The sequence below is a fragment of the Carassius auratus genome, chromosome 26 (genome assembly GCF_003368295.1).
Source record: "Carassius auratus strain Wakin chromosome 26, ASM336829v1, whole genome shotgun sequence".
NCBI lineage: Eukaryota > Metazoa > Chordata > Actinopteri > Cypriniformes > Cyprinidae > Carassius > Carassius auratus.
Window position 1 is genome coordinate 13,077,200 of NC_039268.1, and position 25,001 is coordinate 13,102,200.

Consider the following 25,001-nt stretch of genomic DNA (forward strand, 5'->3'; position numbering starts at 1 on the left):
GTTTTGCAAGATGGCGGAACTACATGGAAGCCTCCGTCGACCTACCCGTCCCATGTATATAAAGATAAAAAATTCTTCATTTACGAGGATTAGTTTAAACATTGGCATAGGTATTTGTACACCATTGAGGGCATATTTATGAATAAAAATATTGATTTTAGATAATAAAATACCTAAAAAGTTACTTATTGTCCCTTTAAGCAATTCTCTTTTAACTGTAAACATGTAAATAGTGTTTTTTTAAATATTATTTATTCATGTCTTAAATGTTCTGTGTGCAGTGACTGCTGATTCATTTTTGACAATATACATATATATTCATTTGTGTACAGTGACTTTAAGATACTTAATGCATTAATTAATTAATGTGAACAAATCGAACCTTAACATGAAGTGTTACTGTCCAAATCTTTACACGGCTACCAAAATTAATGCATGTTAAAGCAAATGTTTAAAGTTAGCTGGCACCCCAACTCTGTCCAGTCCAGGTGTGTTTCTGTCCATCTGTATTTGTGATTTTTAAGGAGAAAGAGAGAGGGGTGTGAACAAGTAAGAAAACTGACTGAAGAGAGCAGATGTCTATAAATGTCTTGGCAAAAATGCAAAGCTCCTTTTGGCACCGTCCTGGAAAACACAAAACTCAAAGTATGCAACAGATGGGCTATACACACAGAACACACATTTAAGACATTCAGCTTCTCAGCGTTCTTTCAGCATTATTGTGGCTCTTAAACAATGCTGCTGGGGGCCCTGCACTCCCTCAATGGTGCTACGTGAAAGTAGGAGAGTTAAAAATGGAGGTCTGTGGGAGGTCCGCTTTGCATGCTTATAACCTGCATGTTCACAAAAAGTGACCTTAGATTAGTGATGTCTTTTCCTCATTGCTAGATCAGGGCTTTATAAGGATGTGAGAAACTGCTGAAATTCCCCTATGCAGTCTTATCAAATGCACTCAACCAGTCTGCTGATAACAGATCCCTATTGGAATTTTTCTACATGACAACTGGACATCAGACACAAGTGTGCATTTGTGTGTGTGTGTGTGTGTGTGTGTGTTTGCATTTTTGAGCAGCTCAAGAAAAAGAATGTTATTTGATTTGGTTGTGATTACAAAGTGATATCACAATCAAATCTAAGTCATGGCCCTGAAAAACCACTAATACACAACAAGATCTGTTGTGTGGTCATTAGTTTGGAAGAGGACATTTTTCACAGAACACATCATCTCACTGACCCCCTCCAAAACCACTGAATGTGTTTTAAGTAATGAGGCTTTCAGATGCAGATGTCAGCAAAACTCCTCATTTTCATCAATTCTCTTACTGCTTTCTTTAACCTAAAAGCAACACTACAATGTCTCTCAAACAAAACCTCAGTGAATATTTGAAGAACTGGAGTAAAGAAGTATGGTATAACAATGCTAATACTAGCGCATTCAAATCAGTATTATGTCATTTTAAAGAAAACTAAATAAAAACTATACTTTATATCTTTAATCAAAACTGTGACTTCACAGTGACAAAAACTGTTGTTATCATTTAGTTACACTGGTTCCTGCAATGATTCTCTTTGATTTAAGGCAGACCAGAGACATATTATTGCCACAGGCCACAGCCTATGAATAATACTAAGTTACTGTATGTGGACATGAAAACAGTGTTAGTACTGTAACATTGCAAGCTAAAGCAACAGAAGAGGAAGAAAGACACAGTACCAAAAGAGTTCTTCTTCTACTGAGTCAAGTTCCCTTCAGTCACAAGGTTTGCTGAGAGTTGAACACTTCTGCAATCATATCTTGGAAAAGGGAAGTGCAAGATTATGTGTACCTTTGGTTAAACTGTTTGAGCACTGATATGAGTTTAAAGAAGAGGAGCCTCTGTTTGACCACCATTTAAATGAGCTGTTGAAATGAATGCACAAGTCATGTTTAACAAGATTAATATCTTGTTTCACACCATGTTTTTATTTACTTGTTTCATATAGCAAGTCTTTGTGCACATGGATAAAAACATTAAAGACTACAAATCTAGGTTTATTTAATCAAATCTAATATTTTGTTTTGCTTTCTTAGAGACATTTTTAAACTAAGGCTTCTTTTAGGCTTTTTAACCTCTTTATCTCTTCTAATCACCATTTTATCTTCGCTTTTTTCCTTCATACATTCAAACAGGCACAGTAGAGGTCATGGCTGATATTCTCATGATTAACATAAAAACCGTCTGTGGAATTTGGCCACATATTTCCTCATATTCCCAAATATGGTGAACATCTCACTACATGAGCTGAAATATATACCTTTTATATATATTATATATTATTTAAAAGAAAATGTAGAGTTACAGTCATTTTGAATTTTCTTCAGTATGTTTGTGTAATGTTTGATCAAAACTCCTAGAAAAACATATTCTCTCCCTCTTTCTATTAGTTTCTTTCTCACTTTTTTTCCCCTTCCATCCCTCAACCCCATTAACTGAAATATTATGTAAGAAATACAGGAAGGTCAACCAACAGGGAATCCGTTACTACGAAGGTGGAAAAAAACTTTTTTTATGTTTTGAGAAAAAATAAATTTTTACCAGTCATTACTCCAGCATTCAGTGTCACATGATCCTCCAGAAATCATTCTAATGTGATGATTTGCTGCTTGCTTTGAACTTTTGACTTCTAGTGTATAAACAGTTGTGGTACATTTTTTTACATACACTCTTGCAGTATCTGCAAAATGTTAATTATTTTATCAAAAATGGATCATACAAAATGCATATAATTTTTTATTTAGTTGGCTACTGACCTGAATAAGATATTTAAAATATATTTATATATAGTCCACAAGAGAAAATAGTTGAATTTCTATAAATGACCACGTTCAAAGGTTTCCACGTGCACGCTTGATTCCTAAATCTATGTTGTTAGCTTGATGATCCACTGCTTTTTTTTTTTTTTTTTTTTTTTTGAGGTAGTTGCTCACAAGTCCCTTGTTTGTCCTGAACAGTTAAGCCGCCCGCTGTTCTTTAGAAACATTCTTTTGAACCTTTTGTAATAGCCCTTCAGTTGTCCTGGAAAGATGGATCTGAAAATTATGCAGTCATCATTGAAAAGGGTTCAAAGATGCTGGAAAACCAAAGCATTTTGTAAGTAATTTTTGACAGTGGGCAATTTAACTGTACTGGACAAACAAGGAACTCACGAACACCTATCACAAAACAAAACATCCTGGTTACAACACAGTATTAAAAATCAATACGATAAAGGTCAGTCATATAGAAAAATCTGAAAAATCAAAAACAAAACTGTCACTCTCCCTCTCATTGACCTAGTCTCTCTCACACTCATAATATTTTTTTCCTCTCACTCATGGCTGCTCTCTCTCTCTTGCTCTCTCCATTTCTCCCTATTTCACTCTTTCACTCTCAGAGCAGAGTAACTTATTCTGCCATGTCTAATAACTCACTGATTAGACTAGATAAAGACGAGGGAGGGGAAAAGGAGACATGCAGACTGTTGTGAAATTTTGAGTAGGCGGCGAGACACAGCCACGTTTTGAGAACAAAGTGTTTTACAGAACATAAGATTTGCCACTTGTTGTTTTTTGCCTTGTATTGAGTCAGAACCACCAACAGTTTGTTTTTACAGATTAATATTACATAGTTATAATGAAATTCTGAAACATTCTGAATAACTACAGAATCTTAAAGAGACAAATTCAGACAAAAAAAAAATAAATAAATAAAAAAAAAAGCTCAAACACAACCTCCTTTCTAAACATTGCTCAATGTTTTATTACCAGTGTAATTAACCCAGTTCTAGAGAAATTCCTGTTTTGTAATTATTTGTTAGTGGAACTAGAAGACTGTTTTGGGTGGATGTGTTTATGTGTGAGTGTGTAGTAATTTTATTATTGTATATGCTGAGGACTGTTTGTAGTAAGTCTGCACAGATTAAATGTTGATATGACAATGTATGTGTACCTAATGCACATGAACAATGATTATTTTACTTTATATAAATAACTTCATAAATAAATAAAGCACCTACACAATGTGTAATAAAGATTTTAGATGGAAGAACGCTATATATATATATATATATATATATATATATATATATATATATATATATATATATATATATATATATATATATATATGTATATATATACTTTTAAAAGAGAAATCATGGATAACATGCTAAATAATGACAACAGAAGTGGGATTTTTATCAAATATTTATTTGCGCAAAGTTTCAGGATTGCTCAATTCCCTATCATCTTAAACCTAAACAAACGGGGTTAGTCAAAACAAACGGGGTTATTCCTTGGTGTGGGAATAGACTGATTGTTCACGTGGAAGCAAGTGTTTATGTTTTTGGCAGATGTTTTGTTTTTTTCTGCAGAATAAACAGTACTGATACAATCATAGAGAATACTTTGGGACCTTTATAGAGGGAGACACTGACATTATAAACCATACAACTCCAGATCTTAAGCTAACAGTAGCCAACAGCAATATTCATTCTCATTAACTGGGCCCAAAGCCTGAGCAACGTGTTGAGTATCTTTCAGCAATTTCTCTCTCTCTCTCTTTCATTCACTAAAGGTCACACTCACAGCAGCAGGGCTTCAGCCCTCCCCCTCCTCCCGTCTCACTTAATATCTGCCTGCGAGAGTCTATCCCCATTTCACTCTTTCTGCCTGTAGAAGCCTGTCTCACTGAAAAGTAAAAACCTCATCATTGTCCGCCAGCTAACAAAGTGTGTTAAAAATGTAAAAGATTGGATGACAAATAATTTTCTCCAATTAAATTCGGATAAGACAGAGATATTAATTATTGGACCAAAAAACACTACACAGAATCTTGTAGATTACAATCTGCAACTAGACGGATGTACTGTTACTTCCTCTACAGTCAGAATTCTGGGTGTTATATTAGACAGCAATTGTCTTTTGAAAATCATATTTCCAATGTTACAATGTTACCTATTAAGTTCCGTATCAGTTACAAAATATCATTACTTACCTATAAGGCCCTAAATGGTTTAGCTCCTGCGTACCTAACTAGCCTTCTACCCCGCTATAGCCCATCACGCACCCTAAGGTCACAAAACGCTGGACTTTTGGTAGTTCCTAGGATAGCAAAGTCCACTAAAGGGTTCAAGTTCAAGTTCAAGTCTGCTTTATTGTCAGTTTCCACTTGTACAGTACATACATACAGAGAATCGAAATTGCATTACTCTCAGACCCTGGTGCTTACAGATAACATTAACATTAAAGCCTAAAAAATAACTAGATCAAATATAAAATGTAGATACAACTATACAATAAGGGAATGATAAAAAAAATACATATAATAAAATCAAAAATAAAGGTAAAAATAAAGTTAAATAAAGCAGCGCAAGGTAAATGACAGAAAAATCACTTATTAAAAATATCTTAAGTCTGATTAAAGTGACAAGTGACAAGTGACCAAGAGCAGTTATTTAACTGACTGATGAGGTAGTGGAATGACGTCAGTTTCATGCCGAATGAGGTAGTGAGCGGTGAGTCAGCAGACCAATGCTGCACAAGTGACTAGTGCATGCCATCATATAATTAGTCGGGGGGGGGTTCATAGTTCATAGTTCAGATTAGATAGTTCAGGTGGAGCTTTCTCACATTTGGCTCCCAAACTCTGGAATAGCCTTCCTGATAATGTTCGGGGTTCAGACACACTCTCTCTGTTTAAATCTAGATTAAAAACACATCTCTTTCGCCAAGCATACGAATAATGTATCTTTTAAATTGTGAGTGTAGTTGCATCTGATCAAATGTGCATTTTTATTCATTAGCTTGGGTTAAACTAATTTTACTTTGTTGGATCAGCAGCTATGCTGATGATGTCTCTATTTTGTTTCTATGTTAGGATTTACACAAGCTCCAGTCTGGATCCAGAACACCTGAGAAGAGATGATGCTGACCCTCAGAGGACGCCAGATGATGCTAACCCTGAATCAACAAACAGAACTAACAATTATTGCTACATGTGTGACTGCATCATATATTAATATTAATTAATTTAATTAATATTAATTAATAATATTGATAGTTCATCGTCTAGCTGACTACGTCTTGTATTATTATTATTATTATTTTTTTTTTTTATAAAATCCTGTCAAACGTGCACAAACTACTAGCTACTACTAAATATTTTAGAAACATAATTTTCTGTAAAGTTGCTTTGTAACGATTTGTATTGTTAAAGCGCTATACAAATAAACTTGAATTGAATTGAATTGAATGCTGAGACATATAGTGATATGCAACATGCACGATACAAGGAAATGGTCTGTAATATCATCACTTTGAGGTACAATATCTATAGCAGTAAGATCGATTCCATGAGATATAATTAAATCTAGTGTATGATTAAAACTATGAGTGGGCCCGGTGACATTTTGCTTGACTCCAAAAGAGTTTATTAGGTCAGTAAACACAAGTCCTAATGCATCATTTGTATTAACAACGTGAATATTAAAATCTCCCATGATTAGCGCCTTATCAACTGTAACCAGAAGGTCTGAGAGGAAATCTAAAAATTATTTTAGGAATTCTGTATATGGCCCTGGTGGTTTACACAGTAGCCAGAGCAAGAAATATATTAGATTTCTTTTGCATATCTGACAGTGTAACTTTAAGCAGAAGTATTTCAAAAAAGGTAAACCTGTATCCTGTTTTCTGGGTAACATTGAGAATATCACTATATATTGTTGCAACACCTCCGCCACGACCAGTATGACCGGGCTCATGCTTATAAAAGTAGTTTGGTGGAGTAGACTCATTTAGACCAAAATAATCATTTGGTTTTAGCCAGGTTTCAGTCAAGCAGAGTACATCAAAACTATTATCTGTGATAATTTCATTTACATTAACTGCTTTGGGTGTGAGTGATCTAATATTTATGAGCCCAAACTTTAAAAATAGTTTTTGTTCATTTACTTTACATGTTTTCTGGTTTAATCATGATAAGATTTTTTCTAGATCCTACATATTTATGTTTTGACCTCACTATTCGGGGAACAGACACAGTCTTAATAGTTTTTACAGTGCAGTACAGTACTTTTATCATTTAAGCGGGTGGAACAAAAGTCATCATAATAGTTATTTGAGAATTGTCTTACTAGTCACATGGAGCGAAGTGTCGTGGAGATGTTGTCAGAGAGCAGCTCCGCTCCGACTCTGCTTGGGTGCAAGCCATCAGCGCGAAACAGCCTAGGACACTCCCAGAAAAGATTCCAGGTATTAACAAATAGCAGTTTCTGTTCTTTACACCATGACAACAACCATTCATTTAAAGAAAAAAGTCTACTGAACCCTTCGTGTCCTCGTCGATACTTGGGGGCAGTGGTCCAGTGGTCCGCCGCGGGTGTCATGCTGCGAACCGTCTCGATCAGGCTGCTGAAGTCCCTCTTCAGCGTCTCCGTCTGCTGCAGCGTGTGTTACGTAAGACAGAAACAGTATGTAAATGCAATAACGCTATTTATTAACTCAGCACAATGGTCAGAATAAAGAAAATGATGATAGCAACACAGTAGCACAGACGGGCGGACACAATGCAGGATGGAACTGTGAAGCAGGGACCTCGGTGGACAACTGGTGAAGGTGCTCAATCCCGTGATGATCCCTTGAATGGTATTCCGGTAGTGTAGTAAACCCTCATGATGGTGCTTGGTGATCCAGTGGTACTCCGGTAGTGTAGTAAACCCTCATGATGGTGCTTGGTGATCCAGTGCTGAGTAAGTAATCCAGGGAAGAAACGACGATGACACGGGGATCCAATCTGACTAGACAGACACAGGAACAGGTACAGGAACACACCGGGAAGCACAATGATGTGACAACATGAGACACTGGTTACTGAACTTATAAAGGGAACAAACAAACTGGCGGATTAATGGGCGCCCAAAACACAGGTTTGATCTTTGATACATGGAAGGCGGGATGGATTCTCCTGTACGTGAGTCGGACTGCCACCGGACTAATGATCTTGGTGACAGGAAACGGGCCGATGAATACCTAGCGGTAATAAAATCTAGCGCAATGTGGGACCAGTGTCTGGAAGGGACTGACAGCGGTTGGAGTAACCGATCTGGGGGTCGATTGGAAGTCTTTCCAGTGGCACAAACCGAGCAAGCCAAAACAAAAATGCGGATGTCGTGAGCCATTAATGGCTACCAGAATCGTTGCTTCACCAAAAAACTGGTGTGATTTACTCCTGGATGACATGCTATACTGGAGCAATGACCCCACTGAATGACGTCAGACCGATACTCCTCTGGCACAAACAACCAGTTAGGTGGGCAAACGGGCGGAGGCGTTACCCCTTCTAAGGCCTTCCTATCCTTCGATTCGACCTCCCATCTGAGAGTGGAGACCACTAATGTCTCGGGTAAAATACACTCAAGAGTAGACGGGAGTTCGGAATGGTCAAAAATACGAGATAAAGAATCAGGTTTGATGTTTTTGGAACCCGGGCGGTACGAAAGAAAAAAGTCAAAAAAACGTCCGAAAAAAAAGTGCCCACCGAGCCTGCCTAGAGTTGAGTCTTTTAGCGGTTCTAATGGGAAGTCGTGGCCTAATGGTTAGAGCGTCGGACTCCCAATCGAAGGGTTGTGAGTTCGAGTCTTGGGCCGGACGGAATTGTGGGTGGCGGTAGTGGATGAACAGCTCTCTCTCCACCTTCAATACCACGACTTAGGTGCCCTTGAGCAAGGCATCGAACCCCCAACTGCTCCCCGGGCGCCGCAGCATAAATGGCTGCCCACTGCTCCGGGTGTGTGCTCACAGTGTGTGTGTGTGTGTGTTCACTGCTCTGTGTGTGTGCATTTTGGATGGGTTAAATGCAGAGCACAAATTCTGAGTATGAGTCACCATACTTGGCTGAATGTCACTTTCACACTAATATATTCTAGGTTCTTGTGATCGGTCCAAACATAAAAAGGTACCCCTGAACCTTCTAACCAGTGATGCCATTCCTCCAGTGCTAACTTAACTGCCAACAACTCTCTGTTACCTATAGTTACGTTCCGCAGGTAACAATCGATGAGACAAAAACGCGCAAGGGCGCATCTTGTCGTCTGTGGAAGAACGTTGGGAAAGAACTGCTCCTACCCCCACCTCTGACGCGTCAACCTCCACCACGAACTGACATGATGGATCAGGGGCAACGAGGATGGGAGCCTCAACAAAGCGGCTCTTAAGGTTGGCAAATACAGCTTCCGTCTATCAGACCACCTGAATGTTGTTTTGGGGGAGGTCAAAGCAGTCAGAGGCTAGTTGGCTGAAGTTGCGAATAAAACTGCGATAAAAATTGGCAAAACCCAGAAACCTCTGTAGGGCCTTATGGGAATCTGGACTTGGGAATCGGGAATCACAGCCTTAACTTTGTCAGGATTCATACGCATTCCCTCAGACGAGACGATGTACCCTAGAAAGGGAACAGACTGTGCATGAAAAACCCATTTCTCCACCTTGACAAAAAGCCCATTCTCTAGTAACCTCTGAAGCACTCACCTGACCTGCTGAACGTGTTCCTGGAGAGAAGAGGAAAAGATCAATATGTCCAGCTAAACATATATGAATTGGTCAACCATATCTCTCAGCACGTCATTGACGAGTGCCTGGAAGACCGCTGGCGAGTTGGATAGCCCGAAAGGCATAACCAAGTATTCAAAGTGCACCCTAGGGGTATTAAACGCAGTCTTCCATTCATCACCCTTCCTTATGCGAACCAAATGATAAGCGTTACATAAATCCAATTTTGTGAAGATGGATGCTCCCTGTAATCGCTTGAAGGCTGAAGACATCAACAGCAAAGGATAAGTATTCTTTACCGTGATGTTGTTCAACCCTCTGTAATCAATGCAGGGTTGCAGAGACCCATCCTTCTTCCCCACAAAAAAGAACCCCACCCCCGTTGGAGATGAGGAAGGTCTAATGAATTTGGATGCTAGAGAATCAGAAATATATTTCTCCATAGCCTCCCTCTCAGGAACAGAAAGTGAATATAACTTGCCCTTAGGCGGAGACTCACCTGGCACTAAGTCTATGGGACAGTCGTAGGGACTATGTGGAGGAAGAGAAGCAGCACAAGACTTACTTAACACTTTTCTCAGGTCCTGGTACTCCTCGGGCACGTTAGATAAACGTTCTCTCTCCTCCCAGGAAAGCCGAGCTCTACCAACCTGCATGGGCTCAAGGGGACTGACCGTATCCAGGTTCTCAGAGCGCATGGTCTCCGTGCCACGAAACGGATGGTCCTGTTGGAAGCGACCCATTCTGCTCAGCCGAGCATCCACTCGTAGTGCTTACTCGATCAGTCCATTGAGACTGGTAGGAAGATCCAGCATATAAATCTCTCTCTGGACACGGTCAGCCAACCCATGCAGGAATCTGTCCCACTGCGCCTCCTCGTTCCATCGGCACTCTGCAGCCAGGGTGCGGAACTGGATCGAATATTCCGACACCGAACCTTTACCTTATCGGAGATCGGCGAGTAGTCTGGCCGCCTCCCTACCCGCCACCGCACGATCGAAAACCCTCTTCCTCTCCTCGGAGAGTGCTTGGAACGAGGCACAGCATGGGTCTTGATTTTCCCACACCGCCATTCCCCAGAGAGCTGCTTTGCCCGATAACAGTGTCAACACAAACGCCACTTTGGACTGTTCCTGATGTCATTAACCCTGTGGTTAGCATGGTGTCGTTAACCCCGGGGTGAAGCACGACCGCTCAGGGGCTCTCGTTGGCCTTCAGGATCGCGGGTATCTGCGCAGAAATATCGAGAACAGAAGCACCAGGGAAACTGAGTGTGCAGTTTACCTTCGGCTAACGTAGCATGGACGTGTCGGACGATGGAGTCTGATGATCACATCGACGCGTCCTGTCTCGCGAAGGGGAGGGGAGCGAAGCGGTTCCGGATGGAGATCTCGAAGACAGGAGAAGTCGTCGCCCAGCACCCGGCTCGCGGGTCTGTGGATGGCACCCAGGGTCCGTGGTGTCCCAGCGTCGGAGTGAAGGACATCTGGGAAGATCGTGTCCTGGGTGCACCGGGCCTGTGAAGAGAAACACACGGAGTAGACGTGGTGGGACTGTTAACAGCACGCTGTATACTTACCCCGGACATGTGAGGGTCAGCCTGGGATGATTCCAGCGTGGCTCTCCGCTCTCTCAGCTGGGCCTGCCTCACCTCCAGGTCGCGAATCTGCTTCTCCACGGCCTCGAGCTCGAGCTGCATTCGTGTCCCCACCTGCAATCAAAGGTAGACATTCATCCGCCAAGCAAGTAACAGTGAGTACAGCAGTGGTAATGTGTGTGAATAGAGTATTAGCAATGTAAGCGCATTTAGCAACAACCACGCTTGCTGATGCTAACGGGCTATAAGCTAATAGCGGACCCGGGAGATCAAAATAAAACTAGTGATAGCGAGGCCCTCTGATTGTTTTTGTTGTAGAATACAATAGAGGATATATTCACACGTTAAATGGAAACAATGGTGTAAACAATTGATTTTTAAGTTAAAAATAGTTGATAAAAAGAAAATAGTGACGGAGCAAAAACGCAGTACAGGCGCCAACAACAAACAGGAAGTGACGTATCTTTTCTCACACTTATCATTTCCTAATGAATGTTGTTCAGTTGCTTTGATGCAATATATTTTGTTTAAAGTCCTATATAAAAAAAGGTGAATTCACTTGACTTGACAGTAATTACATGGAAATGTATAACGGACACAGTGAAATAACAAAAGACGATATTTTGTGGAATAAAAAATATATATGGAAGGATTTTGGTATAGCCAAACAGTTTGGGGATCCCTGACTTCCACTTTTTAGGAAAACAAATGTGGTTTGGAATGACGATGAGTAAATGATAATAGAAATTAAATAATAAAGTTATTTTCTATAAACTAACCCTTTAATATCATCATCATTTACCTACTGTGAAAGAAACAATAACATCTAAATAAGTATAAAAATAAGCTCCGTATCAGTTACAAATTATGATCACGCTCCTGCGTACCTAACTAGCCTTCTACCACATTACAACCCATCACGCTCCCTAAGGTCACAAAATGCTGGACTTTTGGTAGTTCCTAGGATAGCAAAGTCCACTAAAGGAGGTAGAGCTTTCTCACATTTGGCTCCCAAACTCTGGAATAGCCTTCCTGATAATGTTCGGGGTTCAGACACACTCTCTCTATTTTTAAATCTAGATTAAAAATGCATCTCTTTCGCCAATCATTTGAATAATGTATCACTTAAATTGTGAGTGTAGTTGCATCTAATCAAATGCGCAATTTTATTCTTTAGCTTGGGTTAAACTAATTAATTTTACTTTGTTTGATCAGCAGCTATGCTAATGATGTCTCTATTTGTTTCTATGTTTTGCCACAGGATTTACATGTACCCAGATGATGCTAACCCTGAATCAACAAACAGAACTAACAAATATTGCTACAAGTGTGACTGCATTATATAATAATTATTAATTATTAATAATATTAATAATGTTCATCTTCTGGCTGACTATGTCTTGTATTAATTTTCAAAAAATCCTGTCATTCGTGCAGAAACTGACAGTCACCACTTTATAAGCTACTAATAAATATTGTAGAAACATAATTTTCTGTAAAGTTTCTTTGTAATGATTTGTATTGTAAAAAGCGCTATACAAATAAACTTGAATTGAATTAAATTGAATTGAATTGAATTGAATTGAATATTTATCTATTTATTATATTTGGAAAAAAGGCTGTGGATTGTCAGAGATGACATTGCGATTTATTGGTTAAAGTGTGTAGGCCTATTCCTGTTCTCATGCTTATTACCATCATCATCAACAACAATGGATTTACCCTTGTCTTAATCTGGGACAAAATCTAGGGCTAACCACAGGGTAAACTAGTTAGACTGTCTTATCTGATTTAATAAGGTTAAAGTCCACAGCATTTTCCCACCACATAGATGTGTAAGCACACTCTTACGGTCAATTGGAAACCCAGTAATCTTTGGACGAAGCCATACAAAACACATAATCTGTGCAGTCGAAAAAACACTAATTGAAGGTTTTATGGCATCACATTTAGAATGATGATAACAGAACAATTTAGAGTATGTTATAGAATGGATGGTGTTTACAATACAGTGGAGTTAACACACTGATAATGTAAGAATCCAAGTAGTACAAACAGCCAGTGCACAATATGCTATAACAGAATAAATAACAAACAGCAGTGTTCTTACATTTCTCATAATACTTGTAGCTAATGCGTTTAAATATAATCCTGAAATGTATATGGAAGACCCAGAGCTGCCTGGAACCAGGAGGAAATGAAAGTAGTGTTAAAATAATCTACAGGAAATAAATGCTGTGCCACGCTGTGCACTGTTATCTGAACAGGCTGCAGACTGTTACTCAAGGGGAAAGGTCATGAAGTTCCATAACTGTTTTTATTGAAGTCAACAATATTATTTAATATTGTCGAATCAATGTAAACTTTATTTATAACACTAAAATTATTTTATATGTATTAAATGATGTGGAAGTAATAATTGCAAGTTACCACATTGTGCAGTGCAGCTGTATGGCAATATGCCCTTCTGCAAGTGCAGGCATGTTGATGCATGCTACTCTTTGTAGTGGAATGTGCAACATCTTTGTTGACGTCTGAGTAGAATTTAGTTTGTAGACATCTGGTCGTAGATCAGTGCCCATAAACCATCCCCTGCCTTGAATACCACATGAGAGCAAGCAGGAAATGATAGTATTTGTTTTATTTCCTCTAGGGTCTGAACACAAAACCATGCATAAAAACTAAGGTTGGATCCCCCTCTTGTGGTAGCCTCTTTGAACTAAATAAAAGTACAAAGCTCTGTAAATTTCCATACTCTCTCAAAACTGAGAATAAGCAACGTTACCAAAATTTGACTTTTTTAAGTAACCCCAGGTGAAAAGAAGAAGAAGAAACAAAACTGCATAGGTAGAACTGGAATACATGGGAGTTGGTGCAGCTCCACCCAAAAGTCTAAACAGATAGGAACATTGAGTGGGAAGTAACAAAGAAAACAAGTTTGAAAGACTTAAAATCCTTTTTAACGAGTTGTACTCTCAGATTACGCCTGTTGTCACGAAGAACAAAAATGGGCCTATGAACCAAAAGACCTTTTTGTTCTATTATGTTAGAGCAGTGCTCTCATCCATTCCGGATATAACAACCCAAGCCCCCCTATGTGTGTGTGTGTGTGTGTGTGTGTGTGTGTCTATATATATGTATATATGTATGTATATATATATATATATATATATATATATATATATATATATATATATATATGTATATATATATATATATATATATATATATATATATATATATATACACATATGTGTATGTATGTATGTATGTATGTATGCATGTATGTATAAAATATTATATTATTAACCATATATTTATGTGTGTGTGTGTGTGTGTGTGTGTGTGTGTGTGCGCGCGCGTGTGTATGTGTGTGTTGTTGTTGTTGTTCTTTTTCATTTGCAAATTTCCAAAAAGGGAAGAAAAAATTAATAATAACAACAACAAGATATATTTATTTAGTAAGTATAAAAAAGTCAATATTACTTTAATCTGAGACAAATCCATAAAACGCTGAACAGTTAACAGAAGTGTTTAGGCTATTTTAATGACTTTTGTTTTTAATAACAATGTACATTACGCAAATAATATTATATATATAAATTTGAATTTAAATGAAAATACAAAAAACGTAGACATTTTAATAACGTTAATAGTTAATGTTAAAATGAATGCCATGAAAGCACGTTTTCGCATTCGCTGAAAGCTTTTCATGCCTGCCTTTTAAAAAAGACGTATTAATGCAACTGCGCCCTCTATAGGACGGAGGTGCTACGTGTAAATATGTTTTTTAAAAAACAAACATGGCGGAAGGATTATGAGTTGGCTCTTTCAAAAAAAAAAAGGTTGTACTGTTGAATGGTTTAGCAAGGAATGACGGAATGGTTTAGCAAGTAATGTAAAGTGTGTTAGTCTGCAGTTTATAAATAATTTACTTTATTCATATTTTGCAGCTGTTTTTTCTTCTTCTTATAAACGCATCTCTGCAAGTCGGCTTAACGCCGCTGCAGCCAACAAAAATATATTTTTCTCGGACATTTTGTTTTAATGTAGAAGAGGTCATGAATACTAAAGATATAATTTGTTATGCTACACAAATAGAGAAGCTGCAAAGTGATGGCGGCTATGAAGATATTATAACACTATTGACAGACCTGAACAACGCATGTGTCACAGTAGAGCAGTTGCAGACTACCGACATTGTTAAGGTCCTTTATAAACTACTTAAGTTCTGTCCAGTTGTAAGTGCTAGAACAATGGCAAAGGGCTTGCTTTCAAAATGGAAGACGTTGTACAAGTTGTCATCTTTGCTGAAAAGTAATAACAAAAACATGTGCGAGGATAAGGAACTAGACACACTTGATGCTGATGTGTCCCACTTAAATGAAAAGGGCAATAAGAATCAAGCATTTACATGCAACACAGAACAACATGATATAACGAAGGATGTAAACCAGGACAACTGCGATGCATGCTTAAATAAGCTGTCTCCTGAAAAGCCTTGTCCAGTAAAAGATGCTGCAGAATCTGTTCAGATACATTGTGAGGAAGAGAGCTTCACTCTTGGTGCAGCAACACATAGTCAATCTGATACAGAGAAAGATTATCAAACCTCAGTTCCTCCTAACACCAGTCGGGCCAGTGCTTCTTCTGACTCCATGGCATTGAGATCCAAATGTGTCCATCTGATTCTCCAGGCTCTTAGTTTAAATCAGCAAATACACTCAGATGTTATGGACAAACACAAAGTCCTTGCTGAGGATATTGAAACACACGTTCATGCTCTTCACGGACGAAACCAGATTAAGTACAAGTCCTGTATCAGGAGCAAGGTGGCCAACCTAAAAAACCCAAAGAACCCTCACCTGCGCCAGGGCCTTATATCAGGACACCTGACTCCAGATGCATTCGCCCGGATGTCAGTGGAGGAAATGGCAGGGGAGGAACTTCGACAGCTCAGGGAAGGTTACACATCTGTGGGCATCAGTGAGCATCAGTTACCAGAGGCAGTGGAAGGGACACCCACCAATAAAGTTCGCTGCAGGCGCTGTAAGAATTTGGACTGCAGGGTGACACAGATCTCACGAGGGACGCTCTTCTTGCCATCCTGGGTACGGAGTGGCGGTGCAGATGATGATTCAATGACTTTCATGACTTGTGCTAATTGTGGAGAGCAGTGGTACCACAGCAGCTGGGTTTGCCTTTGAGCAAGTGTGTATGTATTTATAACTGTAATAAAGATGAATAGTAGTATTTTTAAGTACTAACTGACCATTTTTGCACAGTTAAACCAAACAAAGATTTTTTATTCAGAATAAGTTTCTTGTGGCCTTCAGTTTGGTGCAGTGAACCCTCACAACGCATTTCACCCAATGCATTGAGGGTTCACGGCACCAAACTGAAGACCACAAGAAAGTTGTTGACCCAGAGCAGATACATACTTGCATAAATGCAAATTTTTAAAATGCATGGTTTTCAAGTACAGGAACCACAAGTTGCAAATGCACAAGGTTTATCACATAACTTAAATTATTTTAAATATATATAACCATTAAATATGTTATACTTTTGCTTTCAGGTTAATTTTGACTCTGGTGTAAATTGAGGCATTAATGTAATGTTATGTTATGTTAATCTATGAGATAGATTTTCAAAAATACTTTTAGAAGTCTATTTAGTCTCTTACAAACACACTTTTGGGACTGAATTATTGCTGATTAAATTAAATATGCACACCTATTAACCATCGTATTAAAAAGTATAACCTATTAAGGTTTTTAGAAATCTTAAAGTCTATGATGTTGTCTTGTTATGAAATGAATATGTGGGTTTCATAAATGTATACAATTTACTTTTAAGTAGTTGTGAGTTGCATTAAGTTAAAAGCAATTTAAATCATTTAATCCATTGGTTTTGACTGAGTTTTGACTTGACTTTCACCAACTTTATACATTTGTTAATTTCTCTATACTAAAAAGGTTACTTAAACTGTGACTTGTACTGCAATAATAATAATTACTGTAAGGTAAATTCTAAATCTACTGTACTTCCTCTTTAATCTCTTTCAGAGTTCATGAGCTTGATCTTTGCTACTCTATTTATGGTTTAGGTCACAGTAAATGAATGTATGAGAACCAGTAAAGTTACTTTCAAATCACCCCAAAAAAGGGAAGCACAACCCATGCAAGTATGAGCCAAATGTAATCTTGTGTCTAGGCTCAGCAAACGTGACAGAAAGTGTGCTACATGTAGAGAGCATGTGACCTGGTAATCTGGGCAAGATAGGGTCCAAAAGCTGATTTCTTTGGATGCCTCAGTCCAAGGAATGCATTTTATGCACTCAGATCTCACTCAACATTGTGGAGCATGAAAATAGAAGAGAATATATTTAAATTACAATTAACCTTTCAGTCATTGATTTCTGTATCAAGTTGACCTCAGTTCTGAAACTAACTTCATTCATTTCAGTGTTGTTTTATTAACTGGTTTCATGTTTCATGTCTTATAAATGAGTACTGGGTCATATGAGCTTCAGTAGCTCAGTAGTATAGCTTTGGCCAGCCCAGGGCGCCATGTCCTGGAGGCGCTCCTTTACTGTCTATGGAGGCGCTCCACACACTGGAGATGCTGTTGCACGGAATGGCGGTGCTCGCACAGCGCTTCAACACTCACTGCTGAATTCTCAACTTTAATGCATTTTTCTTACACTAACGGTATGTTCCATAACAGTTATGTTTTAAATGTACATTAAACAATGTGTAGAACTTGCTAGGACCTTTAAAGCAATGATGGTGCTGGTAAAAGCCTCTCAGATCTGCTGGTTTGATCATGCGATTGAATGGAATTCAGACACTTTTTTTTCCTACTAAGCTGAATTGATGCCTTGCCACAAAGTTTTTACTTTGCGATTACTTTTTACGATTTGCTTTATGTCGAGAAAACAGTCGCAATGTAACAGTTCTTCAGCTCGTTATTGATTAACGTTGCAATCGGGCTTGAGTTCAACCTACGTCGTATTCCAAGATGTTTTCTGCTATAAAAGCATGGAAGCGCGCGTCTGGTTGTTAAATGTTCGCTATAAAATAGCAGCCCAGCCTTACATTTCGTCTAGCTTTACACTGTAAATCTGTTATCTTTTAGCCTACAGTTTTTTCAACATGTTTAGACTCGTTCGCTGTCTGTCTCACGTTATTTGAATAAATAAAGTGGGGATGTAATAAGTCAAATTTGATTATAGTGATTCCTTACATTGTGAGTTATATTATTTTCTTATACTAAGTTATGAGGAAGACAGGACAATCCAAGAAGATATGTCTCACATGATCAGCACTTCCGGGGCTCTGATGAATGGACTCCTGTCATGGGACATTTTTTTAAATAGAAATATTACTATTTCTGTGAAGAACAATGTCTGGGGACAAAACTGTGTTCTAAAGATACCATTAACACTCACCTGAGCCAGCTGACTTTATGTCACACTGGAATTAAAAGGTATTTAGGCTAGTGGGTCACTCTGAAAATTACCATGAGGCATTTTCTAGAACCATGACAGGTTACCTCACCTTCCACAAAAGTCCTACTTAAGTGGTCAAATGATGTTGCTAAAAGAACACTATTTTTTTTATTTGGTGTAATGAAATGTATTTATGCGATTTAAGATTCTAAATACATTATTTCAAACATACTGTACACTATTGTTTTTCCTGCACTGCCTTTCTGAAATGCATAGTTTTTTACAAAGCTCATCGGTCCGAAAAGTGAGGTGTACTCTGACTGGCCAGCTATCCAGTGCATTGTGATTGGCTGAATGCCTCAAGCTTTTGATGGAAATGTTACGCCCCTCACCGTACTGTGATCCATGTCTAGGTCTAGATTGAGGAACTATGTGACTCTGCTTCGTCCACGGTGAAAGCTGATCCGGAGATCCACGGCTCGAAGTTGATGTATTTCCTCAGCGACCAGCACGGATCAGCTCTAGGCATGACAAACTTTCAAAATGAAACACACAGTGTCTCCACGACATGGCGCCAGCGGCAACAGCGAGAATAAAAGGTACGCCTTCTTTCTTTGCGTGAACATCTGGGTGACATTATGCAAATTTTCCCACATCGTGACATAGACATGTGGGGGTGTGTTTAAACGAGCCGTTGAAAAGTCTTAACTTTTATAAAGCATATCGCTTTGGATTTGAGACTTCAGTCTTTGTAGCTTTACTATTACTATCTTCTTTATGTTCCAAGAGCTTGTAACACTCCAAAGAGAAAGGAAAAACAAAAATTGCATATGACCACCTTTGTATTGTAGGCCTACATTTAGTTCACTTCAAAGTGAGAAGTCTGGCCTTTCAAAACTTGATAATTCTGATTTTGATTTCAGGTCTATGGGTGAGGTAACCTATGAAAGTTCTTGATCATGACCACCAAGTCGTCTTTGTTAAAGGTGATTCTGCTGGGGGATGGTGGAGTGGGAAAGTCCTCCCTCATGAACCGGTATGTCTCCAACAAGTTTGATTCACATCTGTTCCACACAATCGGTGTAGAGTTCTTAAACAAAGAGCTGGAGGTGGATGGTCACATGGTCACTCTACAGATCTGGGACACAGCAGGCCAGGAGAGGTTCAGAAGTCTCCGAACACCCTTTTACAGAGGCTCCGACTGCTGTCTGCTTACGTTTAGTGTGGATGATAATCAAAGTTTCTTAAACCTCAACAACTGGAAGAAAGAGTTTGCATACTATGCAGATGTGAGGGACCCAGAGAAATTTTCATTTGTTGTTCTAGGGAACAAAGTAGATGTGACGGAGCGTCAGGTGTCAATGGAAGAAGCTCAAAGGTGGTGTCAAGAGAATGGTGGATATCCATACTTTGAAACAAGCGCAAAGGATGCCACTAATGTCTCAGCTGCATTTGAGGAAGCAGTTAGACGTGTGCTGTCATCTGAAGATCGCACCCAACACCTTCTGCCCACAGACACTGTTGACCTGCACAGAAAGCCACGGACGAACGGCTCATGCTGTTGAAATACTCCTTACGTGTTAGCAAAAAATGCAAAAATGCTCCATTCCAGAAAAACCTAATTTCATAATTTTTGTCATTGCAGTTTTAGCTTTAGCAGCACTCACACTAGTTCTAATACTGTTTACAAGTTGAGAAATAAACATCAGCTGTTACACTCATTAACAGTAGAACATATACAAGTGTTTTTTGTGTTCAAGTTGTGTTTCTTTAAGTGCCTTTAGCACAGGTTTGTTTGTCTTATTTAACAATATTGCATGATAAGACATTTTGGAATGTCTGTGAACCATAAAGTGTGATTTTATAGCATTTTTGTAAATATATATTTTTGTTTTAATTACCATTTTAATTTCAGTGGGCTTTGGGTCTCTCTTAATTTATCAGAGCTAACATTTTTATTTATTTAAATATGTTAGATTATAAAAGTTGAGTACTGAAATGATACCATCCATTTTATTTCACATGATTTCTGTGCAGCAAATGATTCTCATAATAATCCTGCATGCTAATCTAAGTTTGCTACATTTGTGTGTATTCATAAATATTTAATTGAAATAATGCTGAATTAAAAGAATTTGATAATTGATTATGTTCCTCATTATGTTTCTATTTGTTAACCTCAATTCTTATTATATTGGTGCAATGAAAAGATAAAGGAATCTTTCACCCAAAAATGAAATTTTGCTAAAGTTATGTAGATGAGATCACTTGCTCAACAATGGATCCATGCAGTGACTGGATGTGTGTCTCCTTAGTCAAACAAACCTGATTAAACTCACCAGCTCATTAGTAGAGACTCCCAAGACCTGAAATAGGTATGTCAGATAAAGGACACATTAAAATCTGCAGTGTTGGGAACTTCTAGAACGTGGTTTAGAACCATAGCTCTGTCTATCCATAATATTGTTTTTTCCACTTCAAGGGTTAATTGATGGAATGGAGTTGTGTGGATTACTTTTGGATCATTGTGATACTTTTATCACCCATTCACTACAGAGAATCCACTGGTGAGCAAGTGATGCTAAATATCATAAAATATGTTCGCATGAAGAAACAAACTCATCTACAAATGGGATGAACTGAAGGTGATTACATTTAACCAAATGTTATTTTTTGGGCGAACTATTGACAGTCAACGTCTTTAATCATAAAACAAAACGTTGGCGTCATGTACTAATTCCTACACCAGGTGGCGCAGCTACAACAAAAATGCACAAGCTGCAGAAGGATTTAAAGTTAAAATTATGTTAACTTGCAATGCATTGAACCTATAAGTCAGTTTGGCCAAGATATAAAGATTAATGCAAGTCTTGCTTTAAAAGAAGAAAAAACAAAAGAGCTCATATAGATCATAGAAAATATTTTACTAGAGAAGGTTACAAAAATCACTATCCAGGATTCATAAAACATCTGACTTCAAATAAAATTGACTATGAAACACCTAAGACTACAGTTTCCAATAACATACAGGGGTTTGTTTTTCGGAGAAAGATGGGACACTGTCAATTGTAGTTCATTAGAACAATGGACTACACATCACTTATAGTACTGCAAAACAAAGTGAAATATCTCTCCTTCATGCAATAATCAGGGAACAATAGAACACCCAGGCACACATCTTCTTTTTCAAAAACAGGGTAAATAGATCAACATCTTACACATCCCTTTAAGATCCCTTTAACATAATTTAACATAAAGCAAGAAATGGCATATAATTGGTATTAAACAACTGTATATGTGGACAATACTAACATGCTTATATTTACAGGGACATTACAGAGAATAATCATTTTAGTTAAAAGTCAGATCAATAAAAAGAGTCATATTGTAAAAGTAGTAATAGAAAGAGATGGAGAGAGAGACCAATTAGGAAAAAGATACACTGCAAAAACAAGGCTGTATTATTTGACTGTAAATTCAAACCATTTTCAGAGTTTCACGTCCACAAAGCAATAACTCAAACAGAGGAGTCACAATCATCTCATTAAACTCATAGTAAACACCAATCTTGCCATAAGAACAAATTCTAGAAGACTGAAACATATCTAGATTTATCAATTAAACTGAAGAAAAGTATGTAACCTGTATAGCTGATGAGGGCAGTTTAGGTTAGACATTATTAGTAAATAATTTAGCATTAGTTCATTTAATATTTTTTATTATATATATATATATATATATATATATATATATATATATATATATATATATATATATATATATATATAAACCTTTTTTAGCCTGTCAGATTTATATCAGTCAGACACAGTTGTCAGAATATAATTTTGAAGGTTGACTGTTTGATAATGATACTCAAGATTGACAGCTTTAAGGAAGCATCCTTTATTTGAATTTTTTTTATGTAATTTTTTTCTAATTTATGTGCATGTGTGCGTGTGTGTGTGTTAATACGCCAGCTTTCTATTACGAGATTAGTGCAATTTGTCAAGAACCAGTATTGTTCCCCACCCCCTCCAAAAATAAATTAAGAAAGAGAGTTGGAAAAAGGTGAATTCAGAAATCTAAGATAGAGATCTGAGAGATAGAAGCCATAGAGATCAGAGAAAAATTCTAAATAAACAGACATTTTCAATACACAACCTGGGACCCATAATAAAAATAAAATAAAAAAAACAACAACATTCATTCACTTTCACACAATTATATATATATATTTATATATGTATAAAACGCCAAAAAAAAGGAAGTTCCTGCAAAATGTCTGTGAGGAGTTAGTGCAGACAGTCTATCATTTAAGCAGCGCTTCACCAAGACAATGCATCATAAAACCAAACATAACCCAGTTATAACCATGACTCTGCACTGTACGTACACTTTCTAGCAATTCAAAAATACTTGCAAATGACAGTACGATACTAGAATACATACACTTTTATACCATTGGTCTTTTGCACCATGAAGATGAGAAAAACACATCCTATCACCATAAACTGCATGATTCCACTCATCATTTGTTACAGATGTTTAATATCTTGCCTGACATGTTTCATCATGATTATAACTAACTTATACCACTGTTATGATGTATAGTCGGGATAGCGCAGCGCTTAGCAGTGTTAGTTTGTGTATAGTGTTTCATCTGAGGGTGGCAGGTTTGTGTGTGTGTGTGTGTTTGTGTGGTCTAGAACAGGTTAGAAAGAGGTTGGGTAGATAAGAGTTGGGAGAACTGTTTATGAGTAGGAGTTTAGACCCTCCTTTGAGCGTGACTGCACATCCTGCAGCTCTTGATCATCTCTGGTTTTGATGTCCTGGTAGGCATGAGTCTGCTGACACAGTCCCTTGAGATAGGCCCAGTTTGCTGCCAGGATCATCAGGTAGTGGATCTGTGGACGGTAGAGAAGGGGAGGAGACAGACAAAATAGAAAGAGTGACAGAAAGGGAGAAAGAAAGAGGAAGAAACAGGTGGAGGGAAGGATTAGTCATGAGTGGGTTAGTTAGCAAAAGCCAGCTATAACGAGTTAAGACAGTATTAATTAGTTGCTCTAAGAATCAATTAAGTTGCTAAATCTCAGTGAATTATTATAGCTGCATCAAACAGAAATGAATATTAGTTGATCGGAATACACTGAAAAAATGGAGCAACTTTATATAATTTGTTTATATTAAATTATATTTATTATATATAATATTATGCATTAATATTATACATCTTTTACTTTACATTTTCAGACATAATCCTAAAAAAAGGCATAATATAATATGTATTTAATTGTGTGTGTTTTAAAAAATATTTAAGATAATCAGTATGTGTCCTATTTATAAACACCCTGGTATCATGCAGAGTTATTATAGTTAACTAACACTAAAATCATATATATATATCTATATATATCTATATCTATCTATATATATATATATATATATATATATATATATATATATATATATATATATATATATATATATATATATATATATATAGAAAAATTATTTTCATTTTTTTTCTATGCAAGTGTTATTTGGTTTAAGACGAACTGAACAAAACATGTTTAAACCAGAAACTATTATTTCTGATTACAAAATTACAAAAATGGCCTTTAAATAAATTACATGGTCATTTTTTTTTTTTTTTCAGTGGATATGGCATCACATGAAATCGGGTTATTTCATAAGTACGCAGTTAGCAAATAAAATATGATATAAGAATCTCTTATATCCAAAGAAATGTAAAAAACACTAAAATAAACACTAAATAAAGTGAAGTGAAGATCTCCACAATAATTGTTTATTTCTGATTATTTCTGAAAACAGGAACTATACTGCTTTGAGAATACAAAACGCAAAAACTGTATGCTGTCTGAATTCAATATTATACATAGTATTTGACTAGGTTTAGATTAATCTAAAAACAAAGGCACTGAAAAATAATAGCATTTTTAGAGTTAAAAGTACAGTCACACCCTTCACAGGTACATGCAGCGTTAAATAAATGTTTATGACCATAAACACAACATTCTTATTACCTATCACAACACCATTAACTATGCCTTTCTCATCTACTGTACTCCACTTGCCTTTTCTGGCTGGCTTCTGGACTACGGGTGCCTCAGGGTGCCTCATTCTCACTACTAAAGTCATTTATCTCTTAAACTGTAAATAAGCTATTCTGGATTGATAGGTGCTATACTTTATATGAACTGGTACCTAGGTAAAAATGTATGTAAAACATTAAGTGAGTATGATGTATTGTCCTTCTTTTTTCAAGAGATCACACCTTGTCAATTAGTAGATAAACACAAAAATACAAATGAATTGAACATTAGACACTACCATTAATATGCACTACACTGTCTATACATTAAGGC

General features: G+C 37.3%; 3 protein-coding genes across 7 annotated transcripts in view; 2 read left to right on the plus strand and 1 right to left on the minus strand.

Moving 5' to 3' along the window:
• The first annotated feature begins 14,953 nt into the window (after window positions 1–14,953).
• Window positions 14,954–17,199, plus strand: tceanc (transcription elongation factor A N-terminal and central domain containing). The gene has a single exon (XM_026204301.1). It carries the CDS (start codon window positions 15,224–15,226, stop codon window positions 16,367–16,369), a length of 1,146 nt encoding a protein of 381 aa, XP_026060086.1. The 5' UTR covers window positions 14,954–15,223; the 3' UTR covers window positions 16,370–17,199.
• Window positions 17,200–17,678: 479 nt separating this feature from the next.
• On the plus strand, window positions 17,679–20,761 carry LOC113044363 (ras-related protein Rab-9A-like). The gene is made up of 3 exons (XM_026204308.1): window positions 17,679–17,875; window positions 19,029–19,214; window positions 19,539–20,761. Exon 3 carries the CDS (start codon window positions 19,575–19,577, stop codon window positions 20,178–20,180), a length of 606 nt encoding a protein of 201 aa, XP_026060093.1. The 5' UTR covers window positions 17,679–17,875; window positions 19,029–19,214; window positions 19,539–19,574; the 3' UTR covers window positions 20,181–20,761.
• Window positions 20,762–22,408: 1,647 nt separating this feature from the next.
• The window catches only part of gpm6ba (glycoprotein M6Ba), a 76,883-nt gene continuing 74,290 nt past the window's right edge, over window positions 22,409–25,001 (minus strand). For 3 of the 5 annotated variants that reach the window (XM_026204302.1, XM_026204307.1, XM_026204306.1), the window contains one exon: window positions 22,409–23,519. In XM_026204302.1, the coding sequence (XP_026060087.1) occupies window positions 23,367–23,519 (153 nt within the window). In that variant the 3' untranslated portion in view covers window positions 22,409–23,366. Of the gene's footprint in view, window positions 23,520–24,271 lie in introns of those variants that run through there. The other 2 variants (XM_026204305.1, XM_026204303.1) reach the window with 1 other exon arrangement.